The 26,663-nt window shown below is 40.9% G+C and overlaps 2 protein-coding genes across 4 annotated transcripts; both read right to left on the bottom strand.

Moving 5' to 3' along the window:
* On the bottom strand, positions 1-9,185 carry LOC104939546 (TNF receptor-associated factor 2-like). Of its 2 annotated transcripts, none has more exons than XM_019264763.2 (11): positions 8,851-9,185; positions 8,544-8,753; positions 7,116-7,194; positions 6,058-6,156; positions 5,786-5,947; positions 5,618-5,692; positions 4,860-4,934; positions 3,967-4,536; positions 3,391-3,568; positions 3,152-3,300; positions 1-2,772 (listed from the first exon to the last, which is right to left on the bottom strand). In XM_019264763.2, exons 2-11 carry the CDS (start codon positions 8,729-8,731, stop codon positions 2,554-2,556), a joined length of 1,794 nt encoding a protein of 597 aa, XP_019120308.1. In that variant the 5' UTR covers positions 8,732-8,753; positions 8,851-9,185; the 3' UTR covers positions 1-2,553. The 2 variants fall into 2 exon arrangements, with proteins under 2 accessions (XP_019120308.1, XP_019120314.1); XM_019264769.2 differs by having other exon boundaries at positions 8,941-9,185.
* Positions 9,186-11,777: 2,592 nt separating this feature from the next.
* On the bottom strand, positions 11,778-21,214 carry LOC104939343 (GRAM domain-containing protein 2B-like). 2 transcript variants are annotated; one of them, XM_019264700.2, is made up of 14 exons: positions 20,956-21,214; positions 20,573-20,698; positions 19,159-19,246; positions 18,998-19,067; positions 18,813-18,916; positions 18,641-18,736; positions 18,488-18,559; positions 17,174-17,254; positions 16,891-17,002; positions 16,411-16,527; positions 15,950-16,040; positions 15,711-15,815; positions 15,531-15,615; positions 11,778-13,351 (listed from the first exon to the last, which is right to left on the bottom strand). In XM_019264700.2, the coding sequence occupies exons 1-14, from the start codon at positions 21,048-21,050 to the stop codon at positions 13,313-13,315; spliced, it is 1,281 nt and encodes a 426-aa protein (XP_019120245.1). In that variant the 5' UTR covers positions 21,051-21,214; the 3' UTR covers positions 11,778-13,312. The 2 variants fall into 2 exon arrangements, with proteins under 2 accessions (XP_019120245.1, XP_027138077.1); XM_027282276.1 differs by lacking the exon at positions 20,956-21,214 and adding an exon at positions 20,890-20,937.
* Positions 21,215-26,663: the final 5,449 nt, after the last annotated feature.

The following is a 26,663-nucleotide window of genomic DNA, read 5'->3' as shown; positions in this document are numbered from 1 at the left end:
CCTTTTTTTGTTTGTTTGTTTTGTTTTTTTTATAAGCATAATACATCAATTATCAACATCAGAATATATATATTTATATATATATATATATATGGCTCTGATTTATTTCAAGGTACATAAATCACTCGACAAGATACCCTGTTTGGACAACCGACCGATACAAAGTGCACAAACAAAGTTCAAGTCACGTTACAGAAATGCTGAATTAAAGCGTGTACATTCAAATAAAACCTCAGGAGGGTTTCGATGAAGTGACTAATGCATCATATTAAAATGGCACACACACACACACACACACACTCTTAATTATAAACATATTTGGCACCATATTTTAGCATAGAACATAAAATACAACTTGCAATACAACATTGTTTATATATATATACATATACATATATATATATATATATAAATGTATATATGGAGGTAATACTTGATTTTGGCACATTACAAGAACACTGTAAAAGCTCATGTACTCGTCGTTACATGCTCCGTCTTCGGTGAAAGAACAGAAACTCACTCATGGCGTGAACTCTGAACTGTTTTTGTTTTCGTAAAAATCAGTTAAGACGACTAGAGACCGGTGACGTATGCTTAATGACAAGGAAAGCCCTCCGAGAAGTTTGCCGCAGTTGAGTCATGTAAACAAATAAGTCGAGTGTGACCTCTGTAAACCGCTTAACGCTTAAAGGTGTCGTCGAAATCTAACAGACGTAATCGTTTATTATTATATTGCACTCTAAGAAGTCCTTACTGCACAAAAAACTGGGGGAGGGGGTCGTCCTGGCCTGTTCAAACCATCTTGACAAAGAAAAAGTTGGTATATAGATATAGAATTAATAAGGTATTCAGTAATACTATGTTTATTATAACATCTCCTGTATATTAACATTGATATATAGATTATTTCAACATTATGATATGAAAGATACATATTTATAAATTGCTATGAATATAGGCGAACGCGTCCGTTTGAACAGACGCGGACGCCAGTTATAACATAATAACTATTCTATGATTATTTCATCCAAACGAATACAAATAAACACTTCCACACGTGGCTCACGCCGGGGAGGGTAAACCAATGTGAAACTCCATAGTAGTGAATATGAATTGAAGCCTCCCATGCACAGAGAGGTTTCAATACAGGTCGAGACTGGTTTTGCAAAAACAGGCCAGCGTGAACCTTTTTTTTGAAAAAAAACCTCAGCATGCATGCTAAGTGAGTAAACGACAGCGACCACTAGCGGACGCGAAATGTCACGTGTCGCGTGTTTAAATCAGCGAGAGCGCGTTTTAAAAGTTTAAATCTGCACGCGCCACGAACCTCCAACAAAAGTGTAACAATCCCCTCGGTTTTCATCTCCCCTCCGCACACACGTATTATATTTGCACCAACATATATAATAAGATTCACATCGTTATCTATCTCAAGAGCAGCAGAAACACATTGACTGTATACTGTATGGACAGGAAACAAAGGAACGGACAATTCCAATTTCATTTCGTGGAATCTGTGCGAAGCCTCGATCTGTGGTGGGGCACGGTACTATGTGTTGAGATGTGTTGAGAGCTAGTGAGCATATCTCCATCCAGCTGTGTTATTGTGTGTCAGAGAGACGCCTCAGGCTTGACTTGGCAAGCTGCCCTGACTCCTTGGTAACTCCACTGTTATCTTCCACAGATGTACCAAACCACCAATCAGAACCAACGAACCCCTAATAGGAACAAATACGCGACACTAACTTCACATGTTAATAAATAGCCTGGTTCCAAAGACATGCAGGCAATGTCCACCATCACGGATGGCTAATTCACTAACAACAAACCTTCGTAAAAATTCGAAATAAGGATTTTTTTTTTTTAATACGTGAAAAAACGCCGGCGGCATGCACTTTGCGCGGAAATAATAAATGCCTGTAATCTTATTCATAACATAACTCCACGTTTGTCTATGCAAATTCACTCGACACTGGAATTGAGAAGCTCACAATATCCACAATCTGCAAGAAAAAAAGCAGCATCAAGCCATGCTCTAATAACTCTATTATAAGTCTACAGCCAGCTTTCTACAGATCACATCGAACTATCTGTAATCTAACACAGTCTGCATGTTCCGCACGACCCGAAACCGTTAAAGAAACGCCGTCGCCGCCACCTGCTTCTACTCGACGCGCCGCGCTGACTGGTGCTCGCCCCTCAACTGAAAACTCATGTGCAAGAACTCAAGTGACATGTTTGCACCATGGGAGTGGTGCCGTGATGTCAAAAGATTTAAAAACTAAAAGTTTTGCACCTCGAAAATGTACAGCAATGACGGCGGTTCTCGCTCAAGAGAGACCCGCCCCGGGTATGACAATGCCGGCGCCCGTCTGAACTGCCGCCACATGCAGCGTACAGTTGCAAGCATGTTTGTCACCCTAAAGCAGCAGGGGACAGTAAGATGCCTGAACGGAGCCCTAAAGGGACCAAGACTGAGCCAAAATGAAACTTTTAATGGTCACAGAGCTGCCTGGTTTGCCAAACTGTAGCACCCCCAACATGTTGAGCCGCCTAGAGGCCGGTGAGGTCCACGATCGCCTTGATGAAGATGGTGTCGTCGCGGATGTAAGAGTTCTTGGCGTCGAGCTTGGAGAGCGGGCAGAAGAGCGGACAGCCGCTGGCGATGTTCATCTCGCTCACGGGTCTCTGGAAGGAAGAGGAAGTGACGTCAGGGCGAAAGGCGTCGATGATGTGCTCCCTGTTGCTCTGGTCCAGCAGCATCAGAGTCACCTGGAAAAAAGACAAGGATGTGTCAGTGCAGCAATAATTCGTAGAATGAAGGTCCAGTTGTAGAGGGGGGATAGATGTAGCATGTCCAGTTGTTGGTAGTGTTGGAGAGGAGGTCCTCTCTGAAGAGCTGGAGGTCTTCAGGAGGTCTTTGAAGGTAGAGAGGGACGCCTGATCTGGTAGGAACTGGTAGGACGTTCCACCAACATGGGAACAACAGACGAGAAAAGGTGTACGGATGGAAGAGCTGAGCGTCGTTCATTGGAGGAGGTAACATCCAAGTAGGTGGGTGCAGAACCGGAGACTATTTTGTGGGTTTGCCTGACCTTCACCTAAAAAGGAGCCACAATCTGTTAATTTAACATGTCTGCAGGTCAGTTACCTTCTGGTTAAAAGGCCATTTGAGCAGAGCGTCACTCAGTCCCCTCATCACCACAAAGAACAAGGACAAGTGGCTGCCACGCCCTGTCCCATCTCCATTCAGGTAGATCCGCAGACACATCTTATAGCCGTATTTACTGGTGTAGAAGGCTGCAAGGGAGGAAAAATTCAGATTTAGTCCTGTGCAGATAATGAGGTTTAACCCACGACCTTTAATCTGTAATAACTGACTGTTGCTACCTGGTGAAAACATGGCGGGGGCTCGACCTGCGATGGCGTCTTGTCTCTTTTTGGCGAAGTCAGAAATCCTCCACACAAAGACGCCGTCAAACGTAGTGGCAGACATTTCCCTCAGCCGACCCTCCATCTCAGCAACCGTCAGGTCCTTCAGCCCGACTGTCCGCTCCAGCTGTCGCACCTGAGAAACAAAACACACGCCGAGCTTTAACGAGATCAGGTCAGATCAGCACAAGTCGTTGCATTCAGAAATACACTCAGAGCAAACACTCATACTGTACTTTTAGGCTACTTATTAGTTAGTAATTGATTGATCTAGGCCTCCAGTTTTGAGGTTAGTAGTTGATGTTTGCCGTGTCTTTGTGGATGTGCAGACAAATATCAGTTGATAACTTTGACACTGAATATAAACCTAAAATTTTATGATTCTCAGGCAAGTTCTGGAGTTATAAGAAGCGTCTTTTTGTAAATTTATGGACATTAATAGTGATGGAAACTGATGATAATTCTATCTCATTAGAACGGAAAGTTAATCTGAATATAAAAACACGTGTCTCATGTCTGTGCCTTCAGTCGTACCTTATTACTCAGAGCCTCGATCTTGTCCTGGTCCAGTTTGTGCTGACGGTTGCTGGCCTCCATGGTGGTGGCAAACCTCTCCACCTCTCTGTTCAGAACACACACCACATTTTCAAACGTGCCGGATTTCACTTCGAGCTCCGTGCACCTGCGACCCAGCTCGGCCACCTTCGTCTTCTCGCTGTGGAGCTGGAGCTCCAGCGCCGCTCCCACCGAGCTGGGCAGAGGTGTGAAGGAGGTAGACACAGACAGAGTGGGAGCCAAGGTGGGCGGTGGAGGGAGTGGAGCTGAAGCGGGTGGACCGGAGCTGGAGGATGAGGAGGAGGCGACGGCGGCGGCGGCGGCTCCCTGCACGGGAGGCCCAGAGGAGGTGGTGCTAAGCTGGGAGACTCTGGCCTCGAGCTCCCTGAGGGACTGTTGGAGCTCCACCAGTTTGTGTCCGGCTAGTTCCAGTCCCTGGGGCTGCAGGCCCTCCATGCTTACTTTCATGCCCATGATGTAGTGCAGCAACAGATTGAGGTGCTCGTAGGCATAGGCACGCTCGTGGTCATGAATCTTTTCCTTTTCCACCTGCAAGACAGGAGGCGACAGGAGGAAGACAGAAACAATAAATACACAAACTGATCAGCCGTACGAGGGACTGTATGAACATTACTGGGGTTGGGAGGGAGGTTAAATGTTATATTTAAGCTTCCAAAGATCACAGCATTAAATATCAAAATGAAAGGCATGCTTATGATGTAACTATTTGACCTTTTTTAAAATCTTTTTGACCATAAATCTCACAAAGAAAGAAATAATCTGGGTCGAGAGAAGACGACCTTTCCCTCTCTTCCAATCATAACTTTCACACGGTCCTTAATGTGAAAGTGTGCAAATGCAAAAGTACTTACAGACATGTCACATCCCACGACATGAAATCGACATGGAGTTCTGAATTTGCTGCAGAACTTGATATGATCCACATACTGAAAGAAACAAACAGTAACAAAGTATTATACCTGGTGATCTTTGAAGAATACAGAACATGCTTAGATAGAAGAGTTCAAGAATCCTAAAATACTGAAAAAATACTCCTGTCACTCTTCAGCTGTGTCTATCAAAATAAAGCTTGAAAAGGCCAAAAAAATAAAAATTCCATCTGCACAATACATTTTAACCATTTTGGTTCTACTGCTCTGCGTGGTTGCAATACAGTGTTGAAGAAAAATGTCAAATGAAAGTTAAACGCTGACAATCGTCATCTGCGACAAGTGCCATACTCGAATTGAGACAACGAAATTAGTGTCAGTACAGTTGTCATGAACGGGGAAATTAGCTACAGAGACCAAAACTGTTTTTTGTACCAGGCTGTAAACATGTTTATTTCTGCTGTGAAGTTGGACATTTGAACATGGGGACTTATGGAGACTGACTCACTTCTGGAGTCACGGATGTTGCTGCTTGTACTAAGAGAAGTATCCAGATTGAAACACAGCGTATAAGAACACCTCTAAGTGTTTGCCAGGTTTGTATTTTGTAGGAAAAACATGCTCAGCTGTTTGACTTGTACGTAATAACATCACACAAGAGGCACAAACTGACGGATAAACGCCTTCCTCTTGCTACAAAATGTTTCCATCTCGTCTGCATGTCGTTTTCACACATTCACCTTTTCTCTGGGTATTTTCTTCTTGGCACAGCCTTCACAGATCATCGGGTACTTGGGACAGATCTCATCATGTGCCTGAGAAAAACACAAAGATTCACAAAGTGATGTGCTACACCAGCCCGGACAAGCCTCTTAGCGTCACATAAGTCTAAATAAATGATGTCTAACCTTGATGTTTTTGAAGTGAAATGGCTCCTTGCAGTACTTGCAGTTCAGTGTTCTCTCCGGGCACTCTCGCTCGTTGTGGCGCTCCTGTTCGTTGAAGCGAATTCGTTCTTTGCAGGAGGGGCAGGGGATGATCATGAACTCACACTTCCCCTCGTGGTTCAGCTGTGGAAAAAGAAGAATTTAAGTCATCCTCTGTGGTGTGCTGGAACACTTCACTGTCTTTACACATTCACAACAAAGAAATCATAAACGTAGGTCAAAGGTTAACTCACCTCGTAGTCTTTAATACTGCCTTTCCAAGTGCAATTTTCATTGATACAAACAGCTGAAAGATGCTCAACTTCCCTTCGAACTGCGTTGTCAGGAAAAGCCTGATAAAACAACAAAACATTATATAGATCATTTATGCTTTTTGTCATTTTGTTTTGCGTAATGAGAAGAGCTAAAGTCGTGTAAGCGCCAACATTTTTCCTGCATGTCTGCTTACAAATAAAGCATGAGGCAGCTGAACAAGCCCTCAAAGGCAGAACGGTGACTGCAGGTCAGTGAGCTGTGAATGTACGTCTGCAGGCAACTTCACTCTCATACATTATTACAAAGACTAAAAGACATTTCTTGTCCACTTTGTACGTGTTTATAGAAGAGTGGCAAACATCTGAAATTATTAGAAACAGATACTACAGCATGTCTAAAGACGTAAAATGAAACTGAGACTGGTTAAAACCATTCAAAACTAGACTGAGACTGGGTAGAACTGGTCAAGATGAAACTGAAATTGGTTAATACTGGTCAGAAACGGGTTAATATTGCATATTAACTGGTAGAAATTAAGCTGAAAATGGTCAAAATTTGATTGAAATTGCTTAATATTGGGTAAAACTGTTCAAATCGAAGCTAAAACTGGTTAAAATTGGTCAAAATTGGTCAAAATTAAGCTGAAACTGGTTAAAAATGGACTGAAATTGCTTAATATTGGGTAAAACTGGTCAAAATGAAACTGACATTGTTAGTCTTCATTGCAACATTAAACCGTCAAGTTGAATAAACCGTGTTTTTAGACCCTGGAGCCATTTACAACTACTCCTGTTTACTTTTGTACTTAGTATGAAGTATATGTACAACAATGCAAACAAGTTGGTTCAAACTGGATTTGCTGGATTCATTTTTGAGCGTTCTGTGAAGAACACAACAGCTTCTCTACTTACAACTGTAGTGAATGCTTTGATTAAAATACTACTGGAATTGCCATGGTACCGATGATGCGAACAAATCTTGTCAAAAAAATCTTTTAAATTTAACAAATTCTTGATAAAAATGCATCAATACTCACACATCCTTGTTTCAAAATCGATGTCGGCTCCTCGAAGATATCCTCTTTAATGCAGGCGTTACATTTCTGGGGTCCATTACTGCATTAAAAACAACAACATTATTATACGTATACGCTGCTCTGCTGATTTATTCAAACATCTTATTTCAACTCAACAAACTCAACCGGTCATAGTAGGTGTCCGTCCACTAATGAGCTTCAGCTGCTTAAAGGAAGTTTTTCCATGCTACTGTCACCAAGTGCTTACTCGTGGTGGGAATTGTTGAGTCTCTGTAAATAATAATATAAAATTTACAGTCTAGACCTGCTCTACATGGAAAGGATCATAGAATATATAAATCTGCTCAAGGTTTTTACCTCTTAAAGAAAGTTTTTCCTTGCCACTGTTGCCTATTGCTTGCTCATGGTGGGAATTGTTGGGTCTGTGTAAACAATATAGTCCTCATCTCGCTCTCTAAACTCAACTGGTCATAGTAGATGGTTATCCACCATGACCCGGGTTCTGCTCGAGGTTTCTGCCTCTTAAAGGACGTTTTTCCTTGCTACTGTTGTTAAGTCCCTGTTCATGGTGGGAATTGATCATCAGGTCAAAGTTTTAATTTGTGGGTACTTGAGTTAGGTATCGATTGTGGCAGGGATGATGAACCTAGAAGTTAGCATCACCCTGATTCCCACTACAAAATAAAGTTTTTCCTCGCCACTGTCGCCAAGTGCGTGCTCATGGTGGGAATTGTTGAGTCTCTGCGAATAATATTATAAAGTTTACAGCCTACTCTATATGGAAAGTGTGATGAGCTACATAAATCTGCTTAAGTTTTCTACCTCTTAAAGGACGTTTATCCTTGCTACTGTCACCAAGTGCTTGATCATGGTGGGAATTGTTGGGTCACTGTAAACAATATTGTCCTCCCCCTCTCGCTCTCTAAACTCAACCGGTCCTGGCAGATGCCTGCCAACCATGAGCCTGGTTCTGCTTGAGGTTTCTGCCTCTTAAAGGGGTTTTATCCTTGCTACTGTCACCAAGTGCTTGATCATGGTGGGAATTGTTGGGTCTCTGTAAATAACACTGTCCTCCCCATCTCCCTCTCTTAGTTCACCATGAGCCTGGTTCTGCTTGAGGTTTCTGCCTCTTAAAGGAAGTTTTTCCTTGCTACCATCTCTGTGTGTTTGCCCATGGTGGGAATTGTTGGGTCTCTATAAACAGTATTATAAAGAAAACAGTCTAAACCTGCTCGATATGGTGTATAAATATCATGAGATACATATAAATAATCTTTAACTGAATTAACGCATTGATAATCCAATAATATACTGTATCACTCTGCATATTGGGTACTTTTACTTTTACTTTCAGTATATTTTTAAGCTCATGTGTACTTCATTTATGTGTGCATGACTTTTCCACTTTCGTTTTTTTCGTCCTCTCACCTCACGGTCCTGTTGAAACAGTAGGAACAGAAGCGATGTCCACACTGGGCTTGAAACGGTCGTCTCAGTATGTTGTGACAGCAGTTGCACAGGTGTTTGTCCTCCAGCTTATTGCCCAGGATCTTCTTGGGGAAGCCGGGTTTATTGCTCTCCATGGACGAAGGAGGGGACGGTTCCTGCGTGGCCATGGTGTCTGTTCACACGTCACACCTGTGAAAAAAAAAGATGCAACAGTTAAAAACATGTGTGTGACATCTTTAATGAGCAGCAGTAATGGTTCCTCTCTCTATGAAAAAAAGGCCCACACCCTTTGTTTACATTTCTGCATTCATGGCTGCTTGTGGTTGACTTGTGGCACAAACCTCCCCCTCTCTCTCTCTCTATCAGCTGATCCTACCCAGTTACGATGCTGACAAATCGCGCATCCATTGTCTCTCCTCCTTGCTTCCTTTTTATCCTCTTCCTTGTCGCTGTTGCTAAGCTATCAGCATCCTTTTAGTCAGAAGTGGTACCCAGCACGCCGCCACGCCCCTTTGAAATCTGAATCACAACCATTTACTGGAAAAAAATATATATTTAATTATTTATTTTTTCCAGAGATGCTTTTGCAATCACCAGAGTTTGCACTTACCTTTTTTTTTTTTTTTTTTTTTTTTTTTTATTCTTAAGCTGTCATCTCGTGCACAGGGCTGTGGTATCACCTTCTTCTCCTGGTCGCGGGTCGTCGCTCGTCGCACCGATGCAGGATGTTGGACGTGGTTTTGCAGCCGACTGGAGGTGTTTTCTTTAACGTTAGCCACATAATCCAGACGTGGTGCCCAAAAGGAGATGGCTGTTATTGTCCAATATCGCCATTGCACTTTCCAGACTGGGTGTTACGTCATTCAGGGAGGGGGGGCTGTGCACGGGTTGATAGGCAGACGAGGTGTGGATGCACGCACCTGATTGGTTGGAAGCCGAAGAGTGGGCGGGACGCTTTGTGTTGTGGAAGCACAATAAACATCCAGATGATAATAAATGCACTTTATTACATGTGTCTGTTTTTTTTCTGTTAAACACATCATCACTGTGGAGTCTGCTGATATATTTTAGTTATTTATAAAGAGATTATACAGTATTTAGATATTTTACTCAAGTAAAAGTAGAAATATCACAGTGTAGAAATACTCCTTTGTGAGTCCTGAATTCAAAACATACTTAAATTCAATTTAAAAAAAAAAACAAAAAAACATTTATAGTCAAGTAAAGTGGGTTTTATTAAGTGTCCATACCTTTTTTTCTTAGATGCCCGGGGGCTAAAACTAACATTTAAAAAGTGAAAAACAATAAAAGTAGAAACACAAATGCACTTTCTCTTCTGAACATATTGTTTTTATGCCCTGACCACTCCCTGTTACTTTTATCTCTGGTTATTCTCTGTACAGGTCCTATCTACTAAACACATCATCACTGTGGAGTCTGCTGATATATTTATACACGTTTAGTTATTTATCAAGAGATTATACAGTATTTAGATAGTTTATTCAAGTGAATATAGAAATATCACAGTGTAGAAATACTCAAAACATATTTAAATTCTAGTTTTTTAATACATTTATAGTCAAGTAAAGTGGGTTTTATTAAGTGTCCATACTTTTTTTTTTTTAGATGCCCGGGGGCTAAAACTACTATTTAAAAGGTGAAAAACAATAAAAGTAGAAAGACAAATGCACTTTCTCTTCTGAACATATTGAAACATGTTTTTTATGTCCTGACCACTCCCTGTTACTTTTATCTCTGGTTATTCTCTGTACAGGTCCTATCTACTAAACACATCATCACTGTGGAGTCTGCTGATATATTTATACACGTTTAGTTATTTATAAAGAGATTATACAGTATTTAGATATTTTATTCAAGTAAATATAGAAATATCACAGTGTAGAAATACTCCTCTGTGAGTCCTGAATTTTAAAAAATATTTAAATTCTAGTTTTTTAATACATTTATAGTCAAGTAAAGTGGGTTTTATTAAGTGTCCATACTTTTTTTTTTAGATGCCCCGGGGGCTAAAACTAACATTTAAAAAGTGAAAAACAATAAAAGTAGAAAGACAAATGCACTTTCTCTTCTGAACATATTAAAACATTTTTATCTCTGGTTATTCTCTGTACCGGTCTTATCTACTTTTACTGCAACTGTTCTTAAATTATGCTTTTTGCCTTACAGGTCTTAATTTTTCTTCTTATTTGTTTCATTGTTGTAGTTATATGTTTTTTCACTTTTCTTCTAATCTCTAGTTTTTCATGCAACTGCTCTCTTACCTTAAGAACTGTTAGTTTTTGTCTATGTCTGTTTTTACTCTGCTCTGTGAAGCACTTTGGGCTACAGTTCTGTATGAAAGGTGCTATAGAAATAAATAAAGTTGAAGTTGAAACAGTTACTTGTTTATTTTGGCACTGCCCCTTTGTCCAAAGTCTGTGGATTGATATCTGTAACTTTATTGCTAAAAATGTTGATAAAGATTTTAAGTTGTTATTTGGGCTCTTTGACTTTGGAAAAATTAAACGAAACATTTATTATCGATCTCATCATACTGATGGCGAAATTTACATACAAATGCACCAGTTCTTCTTTTCTTTCATATCTGAAGTCAGATAACACAGAACAAACCGCGTGGAAGTCATTAAACTTGCATGAAGTTGATACAAATTTGAACCTCGTGTTTATTATAAACATGACTCATGATTAATGCAAAGTCTGTTAACATTTAAGTTTAAAACGTCTCACTCTTGCTCTTGTCTTTAACAAAATCATTCAGAAAGTCATATTTAGTGTCACATCTACAGATATATAACAGCAGCAGTTATGTTCTTAAAGGTTCAAATGCTTCGTTATGTCAACAAAAAAAAGCCAGATCTTCCAGCCATTTCATTTTAGTAAATTGACTTAGTTACTTCAGCAGCAGGTAGCATCAAATATGTGTAGTACCACAGTGTATAAGTACGCTTTTATATGTTATTTAATTTCTGAGTAACAGGATAGAAATATGAGCATCAAAATAAACATTTATAATTTACTTAAGGCATCTTTATAATAATTTCCCCGCACCTCGTCCTCTAGTAAATAAATTATATATATACATTGGAATAAGTTCTTATTTAACTACTTGTTATTGTGTCCTCTCCATGTACTCTGACTTGTAACAACAAACGCCGTATTTCATCATTTTAAGAAAAATACACAACAAACGTGTGTGTTGATCTGTTTTTATTCCAGATGGATTTAACGTGTCACATAAGACACAGATATTTTCAAAAAGCTGAAAAACATAAAAATAAAAAAATGAGTCACAGCAGAGTGGGAGTGAAGAGGAAAGAGGACTGAATCATGACAGAGACCGTGTTTATGTTTGGAAGCAGAAAGTATTTGCACACTATACTCGAGTCACATTTCTGAGGGAAATATTGTACTTTTTACTCATAAAGTAACTAATAAAATGCAGTAACTACGGCTGTCACATGAATGCAGTGAAGTACAGTAGAGTGGCCGCTTTGTTTGACAGGTAAGTGCCGTTACAGATGACTTGTTTGAGCAACTGGGCGTCTTTCAGCCCCGCCGATGATCCACATCTGCATAAAACGTCCATTCTTTATAGCGTCATTTGGCGTTGCTGTCCCGCAAGCTCATAAAAACAGTTTTCAGCTGCATTTTCCAGCTAATCTAAGAGAGTTTATTTAACTTAGGAAGTAGGACACATAGAGGAACACTTCATCCTTCAATTTATCAGAAGAAAAATCCCCAAATTTGGAGATATTAAGACAGGAATGATGAAAACTAGTCAACAGAAGAGCTGTCAGATAAATAAGTACAATATTTCCGTCAGAGATAGTAGTACAAGTACCTCAAAGTTGGTGTTTGTGGAGAGTTTTTTTGCATGCATTTGTTTACGCTTTGCAGGTGTGTCACCTGACCGCGAAGTGGGCCTTATGTAAGAAAGAAAAACACGGTGAACAAATAAGCAAAGTTCAGCAGACGCTGTCACGAGAGAGAGAGAGAGACGTTTATTTCAGGACGACGATCGATCAAACAGTCAGACACACAAACACGAGCTCGGTCTCTGCTAATATTGGTCCTGAAATGATTGACTGCTCTTCTAAAAAAAAACCACAAACACTCAACAGCAAATGTTTTCGGACATTGATTTGGGTAAAAAAAACTAAACACATAAGACAAATTTGAAATTAAGATGAGCTGAGAAGCTCTTCAGTTGTAGAAATGAACAATTTGGGACACACTTACAATAAAACATCTGTTAAACTCTCTTCTATCTTTAGATAAGACATACTGGAAGAAGCAGTTGCCTATAAATGTAATCAAAATATATAGTACAAGCATCCCCAGCTGAGTGATTTATATACATTACATAAATATAATTAATTCCGACTATAAAACATGAGCAAAAAACACAAGTTGACCTTTTAAGAAATGTTTTGAAGCAGGACCTTTGGGCCTTAAAAATCCCACTATTGTGAAATGCAAAATAAAAGCTCTCAGATAAATATAACATATACGCTCGCATCACTAACACTGGCACACTAACACGCTGCTGCTGCTGCTTCAGTTCAACCTCCGACATTTTGTTCAGAAAAGAGTCCTGAGTGGGGAAAAAAAGGCAGGAAGGAAATAAGCTCTTATTGCACAATTTAAAAGTTCACAGAAGAAATAAAGCGTTCTGTACGAGCTGTCAAGCTTCTGTCCGGACAGGCCAACAGACGACAGTCTTCATTTTAAGTCTCTTCAAGCAGCTTCTGGAGGTTTCTTTGAATCTGTGATTTAAGACATGAACAAATCACATTAACTAAAATAATCAGGTGTCTCTGTCATTCGTACGTCTGTTCTCACACTATGTAACTTTGGGCTCCGGGTCGGGAGAAGTGCGTAACGCTTTACGGCACTAAGTCACACAGCAGCAACTATTTCACTGATTCTGGTGAAACTGGATCATATTTTATGGAGGAAATGTTTTCTGGTTTTCCCTCTGATGTCCTCCGGCTGCTCCGCCTCAACTCTCTGTGATTTACAGAGTTTATGATGGACAGTGAAGTAAACTGCTGACAGCTGTAGCTGCTGTTAGCTCATGTTAGCTCAGTCTGTTAGCTGCTGTTAGCTCATGTTAGCTCAGTTTGTGAGCTGCTGTTAGCTCATGTTAGCTCAGTCTGTTAGCTGCTATTTGCTAATGTTAGCTCAGTCTGTTAGCTGCTGTTAGCTAATATTAGCTCAGTCTGTTAGTTAATGTTAGCTCAGTCTGTTAGCTGCTGTTAGCTCATGTTAGCTCAGTTTGTTAGCTGCTATTTGCTAATGTTAGCTCATGTTAGCTCAGTCTGTTAGCTGGTGTTAGCTAATGTTAGCTCAGTCTGTTAGCTACTGTTTGCTAATGTTAGCTCAGTCTGTTAGCTGCTGTTAGCTAATGTTAGCTCAGTCTGTTAGCTGGTGTTAACTAATGTTAGCTCAGTCTGTTAGCTACTGTTAGCTAATGTTAGCTCAGTCTGTTAGCTACTGTTTGCTAATGTTAGCTCAGTCTGTTAGCTGGTGTTAGCTAATGTTAGCTCAGTCTGTTAGCTACTGTTTGCTAATGTTAGCTCAGTCTGTTAGCTGCTGTTAGCTAATATTAGCTCAGTCTGTTAGTTAATGTTAGCTCAGTATGTTAGCTCCATTTGTTAGCTGCTGTTCACGAATGTAAGCCCAGTTTGTTAGCTACTGTTAGCTGCTGTTAGCTCAGTTTGTTAGCATGCTCTTAATTAATGTTAGCCCAGTTTGTTAGCATGCTGTTAGCTAATGTTAGCTCAGTTTGTTAGCATGCTCTTAGTTAATGTTAGCCCAGTTTGTTAGCCGGGCTGCCCGGCCTGTGAGCTCAGAGCACAGAGGGTGTTAGTGTTTGGACCACCTGGAAGAAGAAGAGGAGGTTTACAGGGAATGCGAAAAGGAATTGGAGCCAGTGTCGTGCCAGAACAGGAGCTGAGCAAGTGGGCAATATATTTATAGACATAACAGCCGCCAGCCAAGAGTAAATGTGGGACTGACTTTTAGTGTTTGGTGAAATAAAAGGCTGAAAGACAGACGCTGAGCTGGGCTGACTGCTGTTGGACTAGTCAGGGATATCAGCTGCTGCTACGTCTGCTGTTGTTGACCTTGCTTGTTTGCAAAGTTGTCGACTCGCTAGTTTGTAATGTCATCAGAACAAATACACGTGTACAACAACCACTGCCAATTAGCAGCATAGCTCAGCAAAAAGAATGGAACCGTCCAAGATTAACTAAATCTGCCAACCAGCACCTCTAAAGCTCAACGTGTGCCACCTTCAGTTGTTTGAAAACCACAAAAGAAAAGTCATTCAAGCATCATCAGGTTCGAGATAATTGAGGCATTTCTGAGATTTGATGACGGGACAGTCTGCTCAGGTGACGCACTTTGCTGGAAAACCTCGAGCTTAAGCTGCTGCGGTCATCAACATCTGCGTCTTTAGACGTACAAAGAGGTGCCTGGACTCCCAAAAGCTGTGATGTATCCTCTGAATGTTTGTGCTTTTCTCCAGAAATAGAAACAACGCTCATGATGAAGAAAACTGACAAAAACTGAAACATTAAAAGCGTCGTAAAAGTCGAATTAATGGCGGAGTTGTCGGAAAACCACCCATGTATTTAAGGGTTCATTTTTACAAAAAAACAAAGTTGTGGTTGTATTTGGGGGTTTTATGTGAAACTATTGTGAACTAAAGTGTCGTCTTGTTGCCGAAAACTTGCAAAATTGATATAATATGTTAACTAGTGAGCTTCATGTGTGTCTGTAGACTAATTGATGATTTAGAATTTTGGTCAGTAGCTTCTCTTTAGTCAAACATCACACCCTCCTTTGACAGACAGGTGTGTTAAGGTGTTTTCCCATATGCAAATCATTTCATACATGATATGTAACAGACGGCACGATAAAATAAAAACAGAGACAAACCTTTTCTAGCCTGAACAAGTTGGTAGACAGTTCTCCATAGATCTCAGCATTTATTTCATTCTGGGCCCTGGAGCTCACAGCATCTCTGCAACAAGACGTTGTACACTAATATCAACCAAACAAAGTGTGTGTGTGATGTCGCACTGTAAAAACAAACAAAACATTATTCACGACTCTTACTCATTATGAATGTGCTCGCCCATCGACACCAAGGAGTTCAAACGATGCTCGAGAGCGACAATCTTGAAAGCCATGTAACAGGAGGACAGGACGAGCACGCTAACTCTGTGAAGACACACAAACACAGCGATGAACAATCGCCCCAACACGCCCAAATAATGGAAACTAATTTAGTCGGACTATTGTCTTGTCAAGAGCGCTGCGGCTTCTCGTGTTCCACATAATGAAAGGTAACTCACAGAAACAAATAGATGAGAAGGATGGCGTGTAACGACACGGGCTGTGCGGATTTGTCTTTGACTGCGACTCCCCGGGTTGGTTTAGTCGACCCTACGATGGAAAAGCAAAGAGAGATTTAATGACTGGGTTAGATGCCAACAATAGACACATGATGGGAATGTTTGTTTTGCCATGCGTTAGACGAGATGATTGGCGCCACTTTCGTGTTTGTAGGGTATATATGAAGCAGGAGGCTTAGCTTAGCATAAAGACTGGAAACAAGGGGGAAAGCTAGCCTAGCCTTGTCCAAAGTTATGAGCGTGATTTTACAGGTGGGTTATACACATTTCAACAGAGTCAGGTGGTGGCAGTAGCTACATTTTTACAATCTATATAGTTAATACTTCCACTGACTAAAACCTCAAACTTTGGAGGTATTAACAAATATTTTTTACTCCAAGAGATCCAGTATTTAAACTACCGTTCTTCAGAGCGGCGCCGTGTTTTTGGCTCGGCGTCTGGAGGTGGATGTCAGCGTGGACTGAAACCTCTCCGCTCTTCACTGCATTTAGAAATGTCCCTGGCAGGCCGGTGAAGTCTGCTCAAATAAACAAAGAGAACGAACCAGTGACTCCCTACAGAGTAAATATTAATAACAGAAGCACAAACATCCTTACGGATCACTGTGTGCTTGACGGTGGAAGATTAAAAAAACAACATACGGGACATAAACAATAAGATAAAGATGTCATTCATCATTCAACAGGATCATCGCTGTTTTCGTGCCAACTGCCTCAATGGGTCACGTTTCACTTGGCTTAACTCCAGCTATTTGCAAACCAAAGACTGTATGAGCCACAGTGACACATGACACGTTAAGCACATTTGCAGAGAATAATAAACTCTGCACAGAGCGCACACAGTGCATTAGATAGAGTAAGTCTATGAAGAAGCAACACACCAGTTATTTTGTCATAATCTGGAGTTTGAGACCCGGAGCTGCTGCTCTCCATCATCTCCTGTCGTCTCTGCTGCACAACCCCGTCGAGGTCGGAGAAGTCTCTGGAAAAGTCCTGCAGTGCACATACAGGAAAGGTTTACAATAGACACCGCATACAGAGAGAGGGTGTTGTATAACATGAGAACAAGGCATTTCTATAGATCTTTTTTTCATCAACAATGGAAAATATAAAAAGTAAATAAATACACCCTGTACAAAAACATCAAACAGACCACTGACTGACCAGAGGAAGAGACGATGGACATTTCACTCTGAAGCTGTTTTCACAGGAGGATGTAATGGTGCTGTTACAAGTCTTATCCACCTACAAAAAAAAAAAACAAAGCAGCATAAATACTTCGCCTTATGAAGTTGTTACGGCTAACAAACGTTGCCTATTTAGACACCAAACAATTAGAGAGAAACATTAGCATTCATTTGTTCATGTTTCAGGTCACCTGGTGACTGTAAGACTACTATTAACTTTTATTTTAGCTCTGTTTTGGTCTCCACCACCGCCTGAGTTAAGATATCTGGCTCAATAGAAGCTAAATACTCAATGCTTCACAAGCCAGGTGCGACTTTATCGGCCATTTGATACCAGGCTTGTTATGTTTTTACAGCTACAACCACAACAATGATATATTATAAGGTTGTTACGGCTCATGTGTCAGCAAACAGTTGCCTATTTCGACACCCAACAGTTACAGGGAAACATTAGGATTCATTTGGTCATGTTTCTGGTCACTTAGTCACTGTAGATCTATGATTAACTCCCATTTTTAGCTCTGTTTTGGTCTCCACCACCTCCTGAGTTAGATATCTGGCTCAATAGAAGCTAAATACTAAATGCTTCACTAGCTAGGTGTGACTTTATCGGCCATTTGATATCAGGCTTATTATGTTTTTAGAGCTACAACCACAACAATGATATATTATAAAGGCTGTTACGGCTAATGTGTTAGCAAAAGGTTGCCCCGTTTCAACACTGAGCATTTTGGTGCCAGTCTAATTAATATAAGCTCATGTTTTAGCTCTGGTTTGGTCTCCACCACTTTCCTGAGCTAAATATCTGGCTCAATAGAAGCTAACTGTGTTCACTAGCTAGTTGCTAGTTCCTCTGTTTTGCCATTTGATGCCAGGCTAGCTGTTTCCCCCTTTATGCTAAGCTATATAAATATATATATATATATATATATATAATTAGTATAATATATATATATAATTACAGCAAGCAGAACAAGCTACAAACACAACAATGAAATATTACAAAGTCATTATGGCTAATGTGTTACAGTATTAGTTTAATGTGTTAAACGTAGTAGCTGTTTCCAGTCTTTATGCTAAGCTAAGCTAACCAGCTGCTGGCTGCAACTTTCTTATCATGTTTACAGCTAACATGTTGTTGTTTAGACTGCAAATTGTCATAAAATAATGATAACAGTGTTTAGTTTGTGTCTTCTGGGGGCTACTGTAGAAACATGGAAGCTCATGGCGGACCCCGCCACCTAAATCTGACACACTGGACCTTTAAATAGAAACAAATGTTTTTATTTACCTCCAAATGAACGCAGATGGACTTCAAAAGTTTGTAGGTGGTGTTCCGGGAGAGGAAGGACACGAACACGTGCTGGAAAACAAAAATTTAAAATGACTTTCACGTTTACGTTAAAGCGGACAAACAAACTGATTATATAAACAGTCTTCTTACCGGATAACTCGTAGTTTCAATCACAAGAGCGTTTGGCACCAATAAAGCAGTCTTAGTTTTTTTGATGAACGTCACAGAGACCACGGGGATTGAAATCTGCAGACGAGTAAAACGAAATCCTTAAAAACACACGGCATCGAAGTCAAATAACGTCTTCATTACGGGATCATACCTTGGTATCTCTGCCAAAAACTTTGGAGTGGAAACAGATCCAGTTATCAGAGACAAACATTTTGCCCTGATATAAAATGTCTCTCTGCAGGGCACAAGTGTAACCTGTCGGGCACAAACAGTAAGTCACGTTTAGATTAACAAAGAGACATTTCTTAGAAACGAAACGAGAAACGAGAAACTTACTTTGTTTCAGTAACTCATCTTTGCTGACCTCCTTGAATAACTTGTGATACTGAGCGTTTGTCTTCGATAACTAACAAAAGAACAAAAGATTTTTGTTATTAAGAAACCACAAACGGTTACACAAAGTTTGCCGTAAAATGAGATTAGATTGTGTTCCCTACATGGCTGGGCTGCGATTTCTTCCTTTCAAACTTTGTCTCATAGTCGCTCGGAGTCAGCAACGGTGAAAGCTGCTCCACAGGTTTCAACCTGACAAATAAAAGGTCAGTGTTTAGGTAGCAAAGTAACACCTGACAGGTAAGATTTATCAGATGTTGTAAGTTGACAGTGTTATAACTTGTAATAAAAACACAATTTGTTTGCTTATGTCTACGAATACACACACACACGACATATTGGTCAGTAAGTCAAAAGTAAACATCCCCTGTGTGGCTTTGCATGCAGTCAGTTGTGGTTATATAAGAGCTGCTTACACAGCAACAGCAAAAAAAAAATCTGTAAACAGCACTTTGGTCATGCAGGTGTGCTGTTAATCTGGACTGACAACTTTAAAGAAATGAATCCAGTTTAAGCTTTAATAAGGTGAGAGAAACTACAAGGTTTAGATTCAGTAAGAATAAAGAAGCTACATTAAGTTCAGTTGTCTTAACACCTCGAAATATTTAGATTTAGTAGTCTTAAATTTAAGTGTAGAAGCACTGACAGTATAAAGAATGGACGTGGACAAGTCCTGCCTCTTGATGTGGATCATCTGAGGACGAGCTGAATGACGCCTGGTTACTCAAACAAGCCACCTGTATCGACAACGACAACCACCGTGGCTGTGAACGTGCCAAAAACTGCAGTTCCTCAAACGTCCACTTGAGGCTGACTCCAGAAGTGAGTCAGTCTCCATAAGTCCCCATGTTTCACAGCAGAAATAAACATGTTTACAGCCTGGTACAAAAAACAGTTTTGGTCTCTGTAGATAATTTCCCCGTTCATGACAACTGTACTGAGGGTGAATTTATATACAACTCACCTGTTCATATTATATTAAGGTTTAAAGTTATGCAGGATTAAGAGCGTGGACCCTTTAATTGACAGGTGAGTGTTGTTACAGATGGCATGTTTGAGCAACCAGGTGTCACTCAGCCCGCCTCAGGTCTGCAAATGATCCACATCTGCTCTTCAGATACGACGTCCATTCTTTATACTGTCAGTGGTTATTCTCTCAATGAAACAGTAAAAATATATAATCTACCAACTATTTTCTTGTTTTAATGTTAGAAAGTAGCAAAGAGAAGTTCATGATAGCTTCTAAGGATTCAAAGTGACATCTTCAAATGTCTTGTTTTGATTTTGTTTTGTCCAATCAATGGGCCAAAACTCTACAAATATTCTACTTAAAGTGATATGAAATAGAGGAAATCAGCAAATCCAACATCAGAGAAGCAGAAACTGGAGGATTTTAGAGTTTTTCTGACTTAAACAATAAGAAATTTGCTGTCAAACCCACCGACCCTTCCAGCTACAGTTGTAATATTATGTTTATTAAACAAGCAGCCACAAAGAGGACACTTTAACCTTCATCACCTCATGCTGGCTGGTTTCCTCCGGCCCTCTGAGGTGTCCAACTCTGTGTCCAGACACAGGTGGAGGTCTGCAGGTGACCGTCCGGGCCTCTTCTGTTTCTTCTCTCCCCCATTCTCAACCTCAGACCTACACACACCATTGACAGTATTCACTCTTTAACTTTCACCACCAAACGTGCCATAACACATTCATGGACTCAGAATATCACATCTCATGCAAATTGAACCCTGTCTGCTCCCTTTCTGTGCCACGTACGCGCCTCCTGGAACAACTAAAAGTCTTAAATTCATGCAAAAAACAAACAAACACACACACACAATGCATTAGGCCTGAAGCACTGGAAAGCAAACCAGGCCCTTCCTCTCCATCTCATCCAGACTTACGTCGACCGAGTCCCTCGGGAGTCCTTATTGAAAACTTGTTCCGGTGTGGATAACGGGGTCAGGGGTCTGTCCGCCTGCTCGGTCATCAGTACCATAGTTTAGATCTCATATCTTAAACACGGCTCCCTCCATCCAACAGCTCCAACTGTCGCCTTCGTGCCACATATAACAGAGAAGCTACAGGAAAGCTTTTGGCACGGGAAGTTTTTTTGGAAAGCTCCGCTCGATGAAGCCCGACAGAGGAGGAGCCGGGAAAGGGGGGGAGGGAGCAGCGGGAGGAACAACAGGGAAGGAGGAGAGGCAAGCCGACTCCTGCTGAGGGCAGAGGACTGTTTGAATCGTGGGATAAACCTCACAGAAAGTTGGGAAATAAAACAGTTTATACGCGCGTAACTGTTAAAAATAACGTGCGTAAACTGTGCGTAAAATGTGCGTAATTGCCCTTAAATCCTAAAACAGCAGCTTCCTGATATTCTCATTGTTGTTAGTCAACTTCCTGAGAGTTTTTCCCAAACTTTAGTGTTACAGCAGAGTGTAAGTGAGAGAGACTTCCAGCAGGGGGCAACAGAGTCTAGCTGATCACACATTAAGGTGTGTTTTTATCCTCAGGTGATCCTGAGTGTTCAAAACATTTAAAACAAGCAGCAACACGCCAGAGAAAGGCCTGAATTATGAGAATATGACACAGTGAAATGTAAAAATTGTGACGTTTAATTATCAGTTCAGAAAAACCTTTATTGGTCCACGCTTACCAGCTGCAACTTCACAGTGGTGATCACATGAATGCATCAATAATTATAACCCTGTAATATCATTTCTATCATTCTAACACGAGACCTTCTGCTTTTCTGATCCGTCTCACACCTGGAAAACATTGAAAGCACCGTGAGGATCATCTGTGTTGTGCTTTCAACACAACACAGCCATCGCTGTATTGTGGGGAGGCGAGAAGGAGCTGGTGTAGACTGACAGATGGCTCTTTGGACTGCCAACTACGTCACCAACAGACCACAGTATGTGAGGCTTCATGACTGATGTGGTAATTTCGTCACAGGATGCATATCAATTTGCACACATCAGAGTTCAGAAACTGACAGCTGTCACCTCCAGAAGTTGAAGAAAAAGAGCAGGAGTACATGGGGGGGTCATCACTCAATCAACTTCATATCAAGGCCAGCAAAACTAAGGAGATGTGTCAGACCACACATTGGACATCAAACTGGTCACATTTCACCACGGCCTGCCAACATGCACTGATATACAGCTTTGCATGGCACTTTAATTATTCCAAAGTTGAAGACAAATCCCGATCCTGGCTTGTTTTTGATCACTGGAAGATCTTTAAAGTTTGAGCAATGTTTGTCATCAGCGAATTAAAAGGTTTAATCTCTGAACTTATATCTTTAGCACACACATTATATTTTTTCTGTGACGTCTACAGCAGATGTCGAGCATGCCGAGACTTTTACAGCCTTAAAGAGGTCAAAATTGACTGAATCTATAATTAGCATTGAATGTTGAAATGTTGAATGTTGATAGCTGCACGCTAAAGCAGTAAAAGTCATGAAACATTCACACCTGTGTCCACTTTATTAGGTACACCTGTACAGTATAATCACACATAACAGTTCTTTATGACGCCTTTAATGTTGACTTTTTGTAGGACACAGTTATAGAAGTGTTATTTAGATAAGTAAAGGCATATTTAGTGACAGCGCTGTACTGGAGTGACGCAGGCATGCATGCATGATATACGACACCACCTTTAACTATAGTGTCAATAAAACATGAAACATGACGTCTATATATTCAATAGCTGCTTCATTGGGCTGCATTATTGAGGCCACTGGGTGTATTTGATATCATAGATTCCCTTCATCGACCTCCAGGCGTCACTGTTGCAGCATTTAATGGAAACGTCAGTTCAGCGAGGGCAAAAGACTTGTCAGAGTTCATTAAGTATCCAGGAGACAATGACACCGCTGACAATGCGAGCTAGCAGCTAGTTAGACTGTCATTAATCACGGCTGACAGCGAACATGGGGTTAAAGGTTGGAAAGCTGCCAGAGGAAGGAGAGAAAATACTCTGTTACAAGTGCAAGTCATACATTTACTCAAGTAAACGTACAAAAGTATTAAGGTGCTTCACAGAGTTATGTTATTATATGTAAAATACTGAAGTAAAGAGCCTTAAAATTGTACTTAAGTACAGTAAATACAGTAAAGTACAGTACTCAAATTTCACCACAGGCAACTAAATGAGATCAGCGTTGATGTGCAGTGACTGTAATTTACCAACTATAGTTACATTCAAAACAGAAAGATTTGAATGAAATATGAAAGTCTTGTACTTGATCATGATAAATGCCCCATAAACAAATTACCCCACAGTGCTTTGCATGAAACTAGGATGCTAGTTAGATCCCCAGACTTTAAAGTCAAAGAAATAATTCAGTTCTAATTCAAAAACAGTTTTTTGCTTCCTTGTCTTGACAGATTTAATTTTGAGAATGATGTCACATCTGACCACAGACATGTCAGCCAGCTAACCCTACCAATTAACATGCAAAACCTAAAGAGTAAACAACAGTGCTGGTGGAAGTAGTACTTAGTAGTAGCAATCATTTAGTAGCAATACTACTAAATCCAAAATACACAAAAACTGACCTCTTTCAGTCGTTTGTATAATATAATAAATGATTAATATTATTATACATAATTTTGATGAGCTTGAGAGCATCGTTTATATATATTTATTATGTTATATAGTAGCATTATTGTCTGTAACACTGTTTGAAATTGTCTACAGGCCATCACAGATCAACAAATATGAGGGAATCAAATATTCCAGTAAGAAAATTAAAAAAGTAATAATAACTCTATCTTAATTAGAACCACATTCCTATGAAATTATTCATAAAATAAAGTATTAACAAACATTATAATCTGTAATTATAGCTGTTAAATAAACATTAAATATACAAGAACTTATACACTCTATTATATAAAGTAACTAAAGGGTTCAAATAAATCTAGTGGAGTAAAAAAAAGATATGTAAGAGCTTTATAGGAGATAACCTCTGTAACCTCTGGACAGGGCGAGGCTAGCTGTTTCCCTTTGCTTCCAGTCATTATGCTAAGCTAAGGTAATCCCCTTCGTATTTAGCCTATAAACATGAGCGTTTTATCGTTTTTCTTGTCTAACTCCCTGCAAGAAAGCATATTTCTCCAAGTATTCCCGGTGAAAAGGTTCGATTATTAGATTAAATCGAACATTAGCCGATGCCCTCGGGCCAATTTGTGTGCGTATGAAAGATGCCTTTGCCTTCTTGGAAACATCTCCTTTGGTAGGCAGAAACCTTTTCAGTGCCTGTCAGATATTCCACCACAGAAAGACAGAGAACAAGGAAGGCACAGAGAAAGGAGGGTGCTGTGTGAGAGAGTGCAAAAATGGTACTTGTGACGGGGGAAGATTGAAGTCCTGTTAAGTGCTCTGCTTGAAAGCATGTCTGGCCTCATTAGCTGTCAGTTGTAACAATACTGAGCTGGCAGTGAAGACAGGTTGGAGTCTAGTGGTCATAAATCACTCCTCGACAGCTGCCTGACAAGCTGGGAACCGGTACAACGGCATGGGCACCCTCTCAGCCTCGACACTGCACAGGCACAGAGCCGTGCACACAGTAATCTAAGAAATCATCGCTCTCGCCCTGAAATTACATACAGCCTGGAAAAGTGGTATTTTGTAAGAGGGGAAATTGCTTTCATTTCACATGTACGCGCACTCGAATGTAACCCCTTCGACTCCTGCGCCTGTCTGTCCATGCCTGTGTCCATTAACTAAATGAGCAGTGGCTGTAGTGACTTCTGTGGTGCGGAGATGGAGGGCGGGGGGAGTAAAGAGCAAGGCCTGTAGGTCATTAATCACGGCCCCTGACATGCAGAGCAGGAGGCCAAGGCTCCCCTATGCATACAGCTGCTGGGCCACACTCAATGCACAGGCGATGTGTTGACCCTCATACGCCCCCCCCCCCCCGCCTCCGAACTCTCCAGCGCCTGTGGCTCTCATCTGTCCAACTCCCTCACTGTTTGTGTCAGTCATTTGTGCTGTCAGAAACCGCCTCCTCCTGACCAACCGCAACATTCTTCACGCTGACTCCTGTTACCGGCGAAACCCCATGTGTCCACGGGTTTTTTATGTTTCACGGGACCCTGATTAGACAGTGAATACAACTAGTCTGATGTTTATAACATAAGTAGGCACTGGAGAGATGGTTCCTGAGGCCGTGGTTCTCAGCCGGAAAACGGTGGAATACTCCCTCCGGGTTGGGAGCGAATTGCGAAGGAGTTCAAGTAAATCGGGGTCTTGTTCACATGTGAGTGACCTGAACTAGAAGGCAAAGCTCATTTTCCAGTCCATCTACTTTCCAACTCTCACCTATGGTCATCAGCATTGGGTAGTGACCAAAAGAATGGGGTCAGAGATACAAGTCAAAGGCTCTCGGGGTGTTGGGACAATGGAGCGGCGGGTTTCCAACTTTCCAACCCTCACCTATGGTCATCAGCATTGGGTAGTGGAAAAACAATGAGATTGCGGATACAAGTGGCCGAAATGATCTTCCTCCAGTGGGTGGCCGGGCTCAGCCTTAGAGATAGGACGAGGAGCTTGGACATCCAAAGGGAGCTTGGAGTAGGGCTAAAGGATCTTGGGGTCTTGTACACAAGTGATGGGATGCTGTGCAGTCCATCTACGTTCCAGCCCTCACTTGTGGTCATCAGCTTTGGGTAATGACCAAAGAATCAGATTGCGCATATAAACAGCCAAAATGAGCATCCTCTGCTTGGTGGCTGGGCTGAACCTTAGAGATAGCGTAAGGAGCTTGGACCTCCAGAGGGAGCCCAGAGTAGAGCTCCGTCTAGAGATTCTTTAGGTCAAAAGCCAGCCGAGGAGGTTCTTAAACATTCTGTGCACCTTCATTTGAAGGTGTTCTGAGCATGTCCAATTAGGAGGAGACCTTGGGGAAGAACCAGAATACATAGCCCATCTAGCCTGGAACCTAGGTACAGCCTACCTGCTGCTACTGCGACCAACCCAGGACAAGTGGATCAAAAATGGATGGATCTACCCTCCTTAGCGACGTGGCTCTCAACATTTTGGTTCGAATAATGAGAAATAGATTGCCATAACATTTGGTAGAGATATTCATGTTCATGGGGAAGAACACCAACAGCAAGTAATATCTTAACAACTACTAAACAGATTGGAACAAACAGCAAATGTTTCTGGGCTTCTGGTGTAGTCATTGGATATCCGGAAAACAGATAAACGGGCCAAGACTTCCTCTCTAGTCCGATTTGCAACTTGATATGCAAGAACAACAAGAAAACACATTTCTTATGAATGCAGATAAAGAAAAATAAATGTCTAGTACTAGCTTCTCCCTCGAGCTTTCGACTGGATCTTGCGCAAATCTTGGAAACCATCAGCTATTGTCTGACAGCAATTTAGCCTTTGGGGGGCAACAGTCAATGTTTCTGGGAAAACAGAAAATGGGCCAAGATTTCCTCTAAAGTCTGATTAGCAAATCTCTATAAACAGATATCAGCATATGAATGCATATAACTCATTGTCAGACAATAGTCTTTGGGTTTCAAGATTGCATTTCAGCCAATGTTCTTTGCCTCTTTGCAACCGTTGACCACTTGTTTGC

This window comes from Larimichthys crocea, chromosome IX (assembly GCF_000972845.2).
Source record: "Larimichthys crocea isolate SSNF chromosome IX, L_crocea_2.0, whole genome shotgun sequence".
In the NCBI taxonomy this organism is placed as follows: domain Eukaryota; kingdom Metazoa; phylum Chordata; class Actinopteri; family Sciaenidae; genus Larimichthys; species Larimichthys crocea.
Note: the sequence above shows the minus strand (reverse complement) of the source record. Positions and strands in the feature narration are given on the sequence as shown.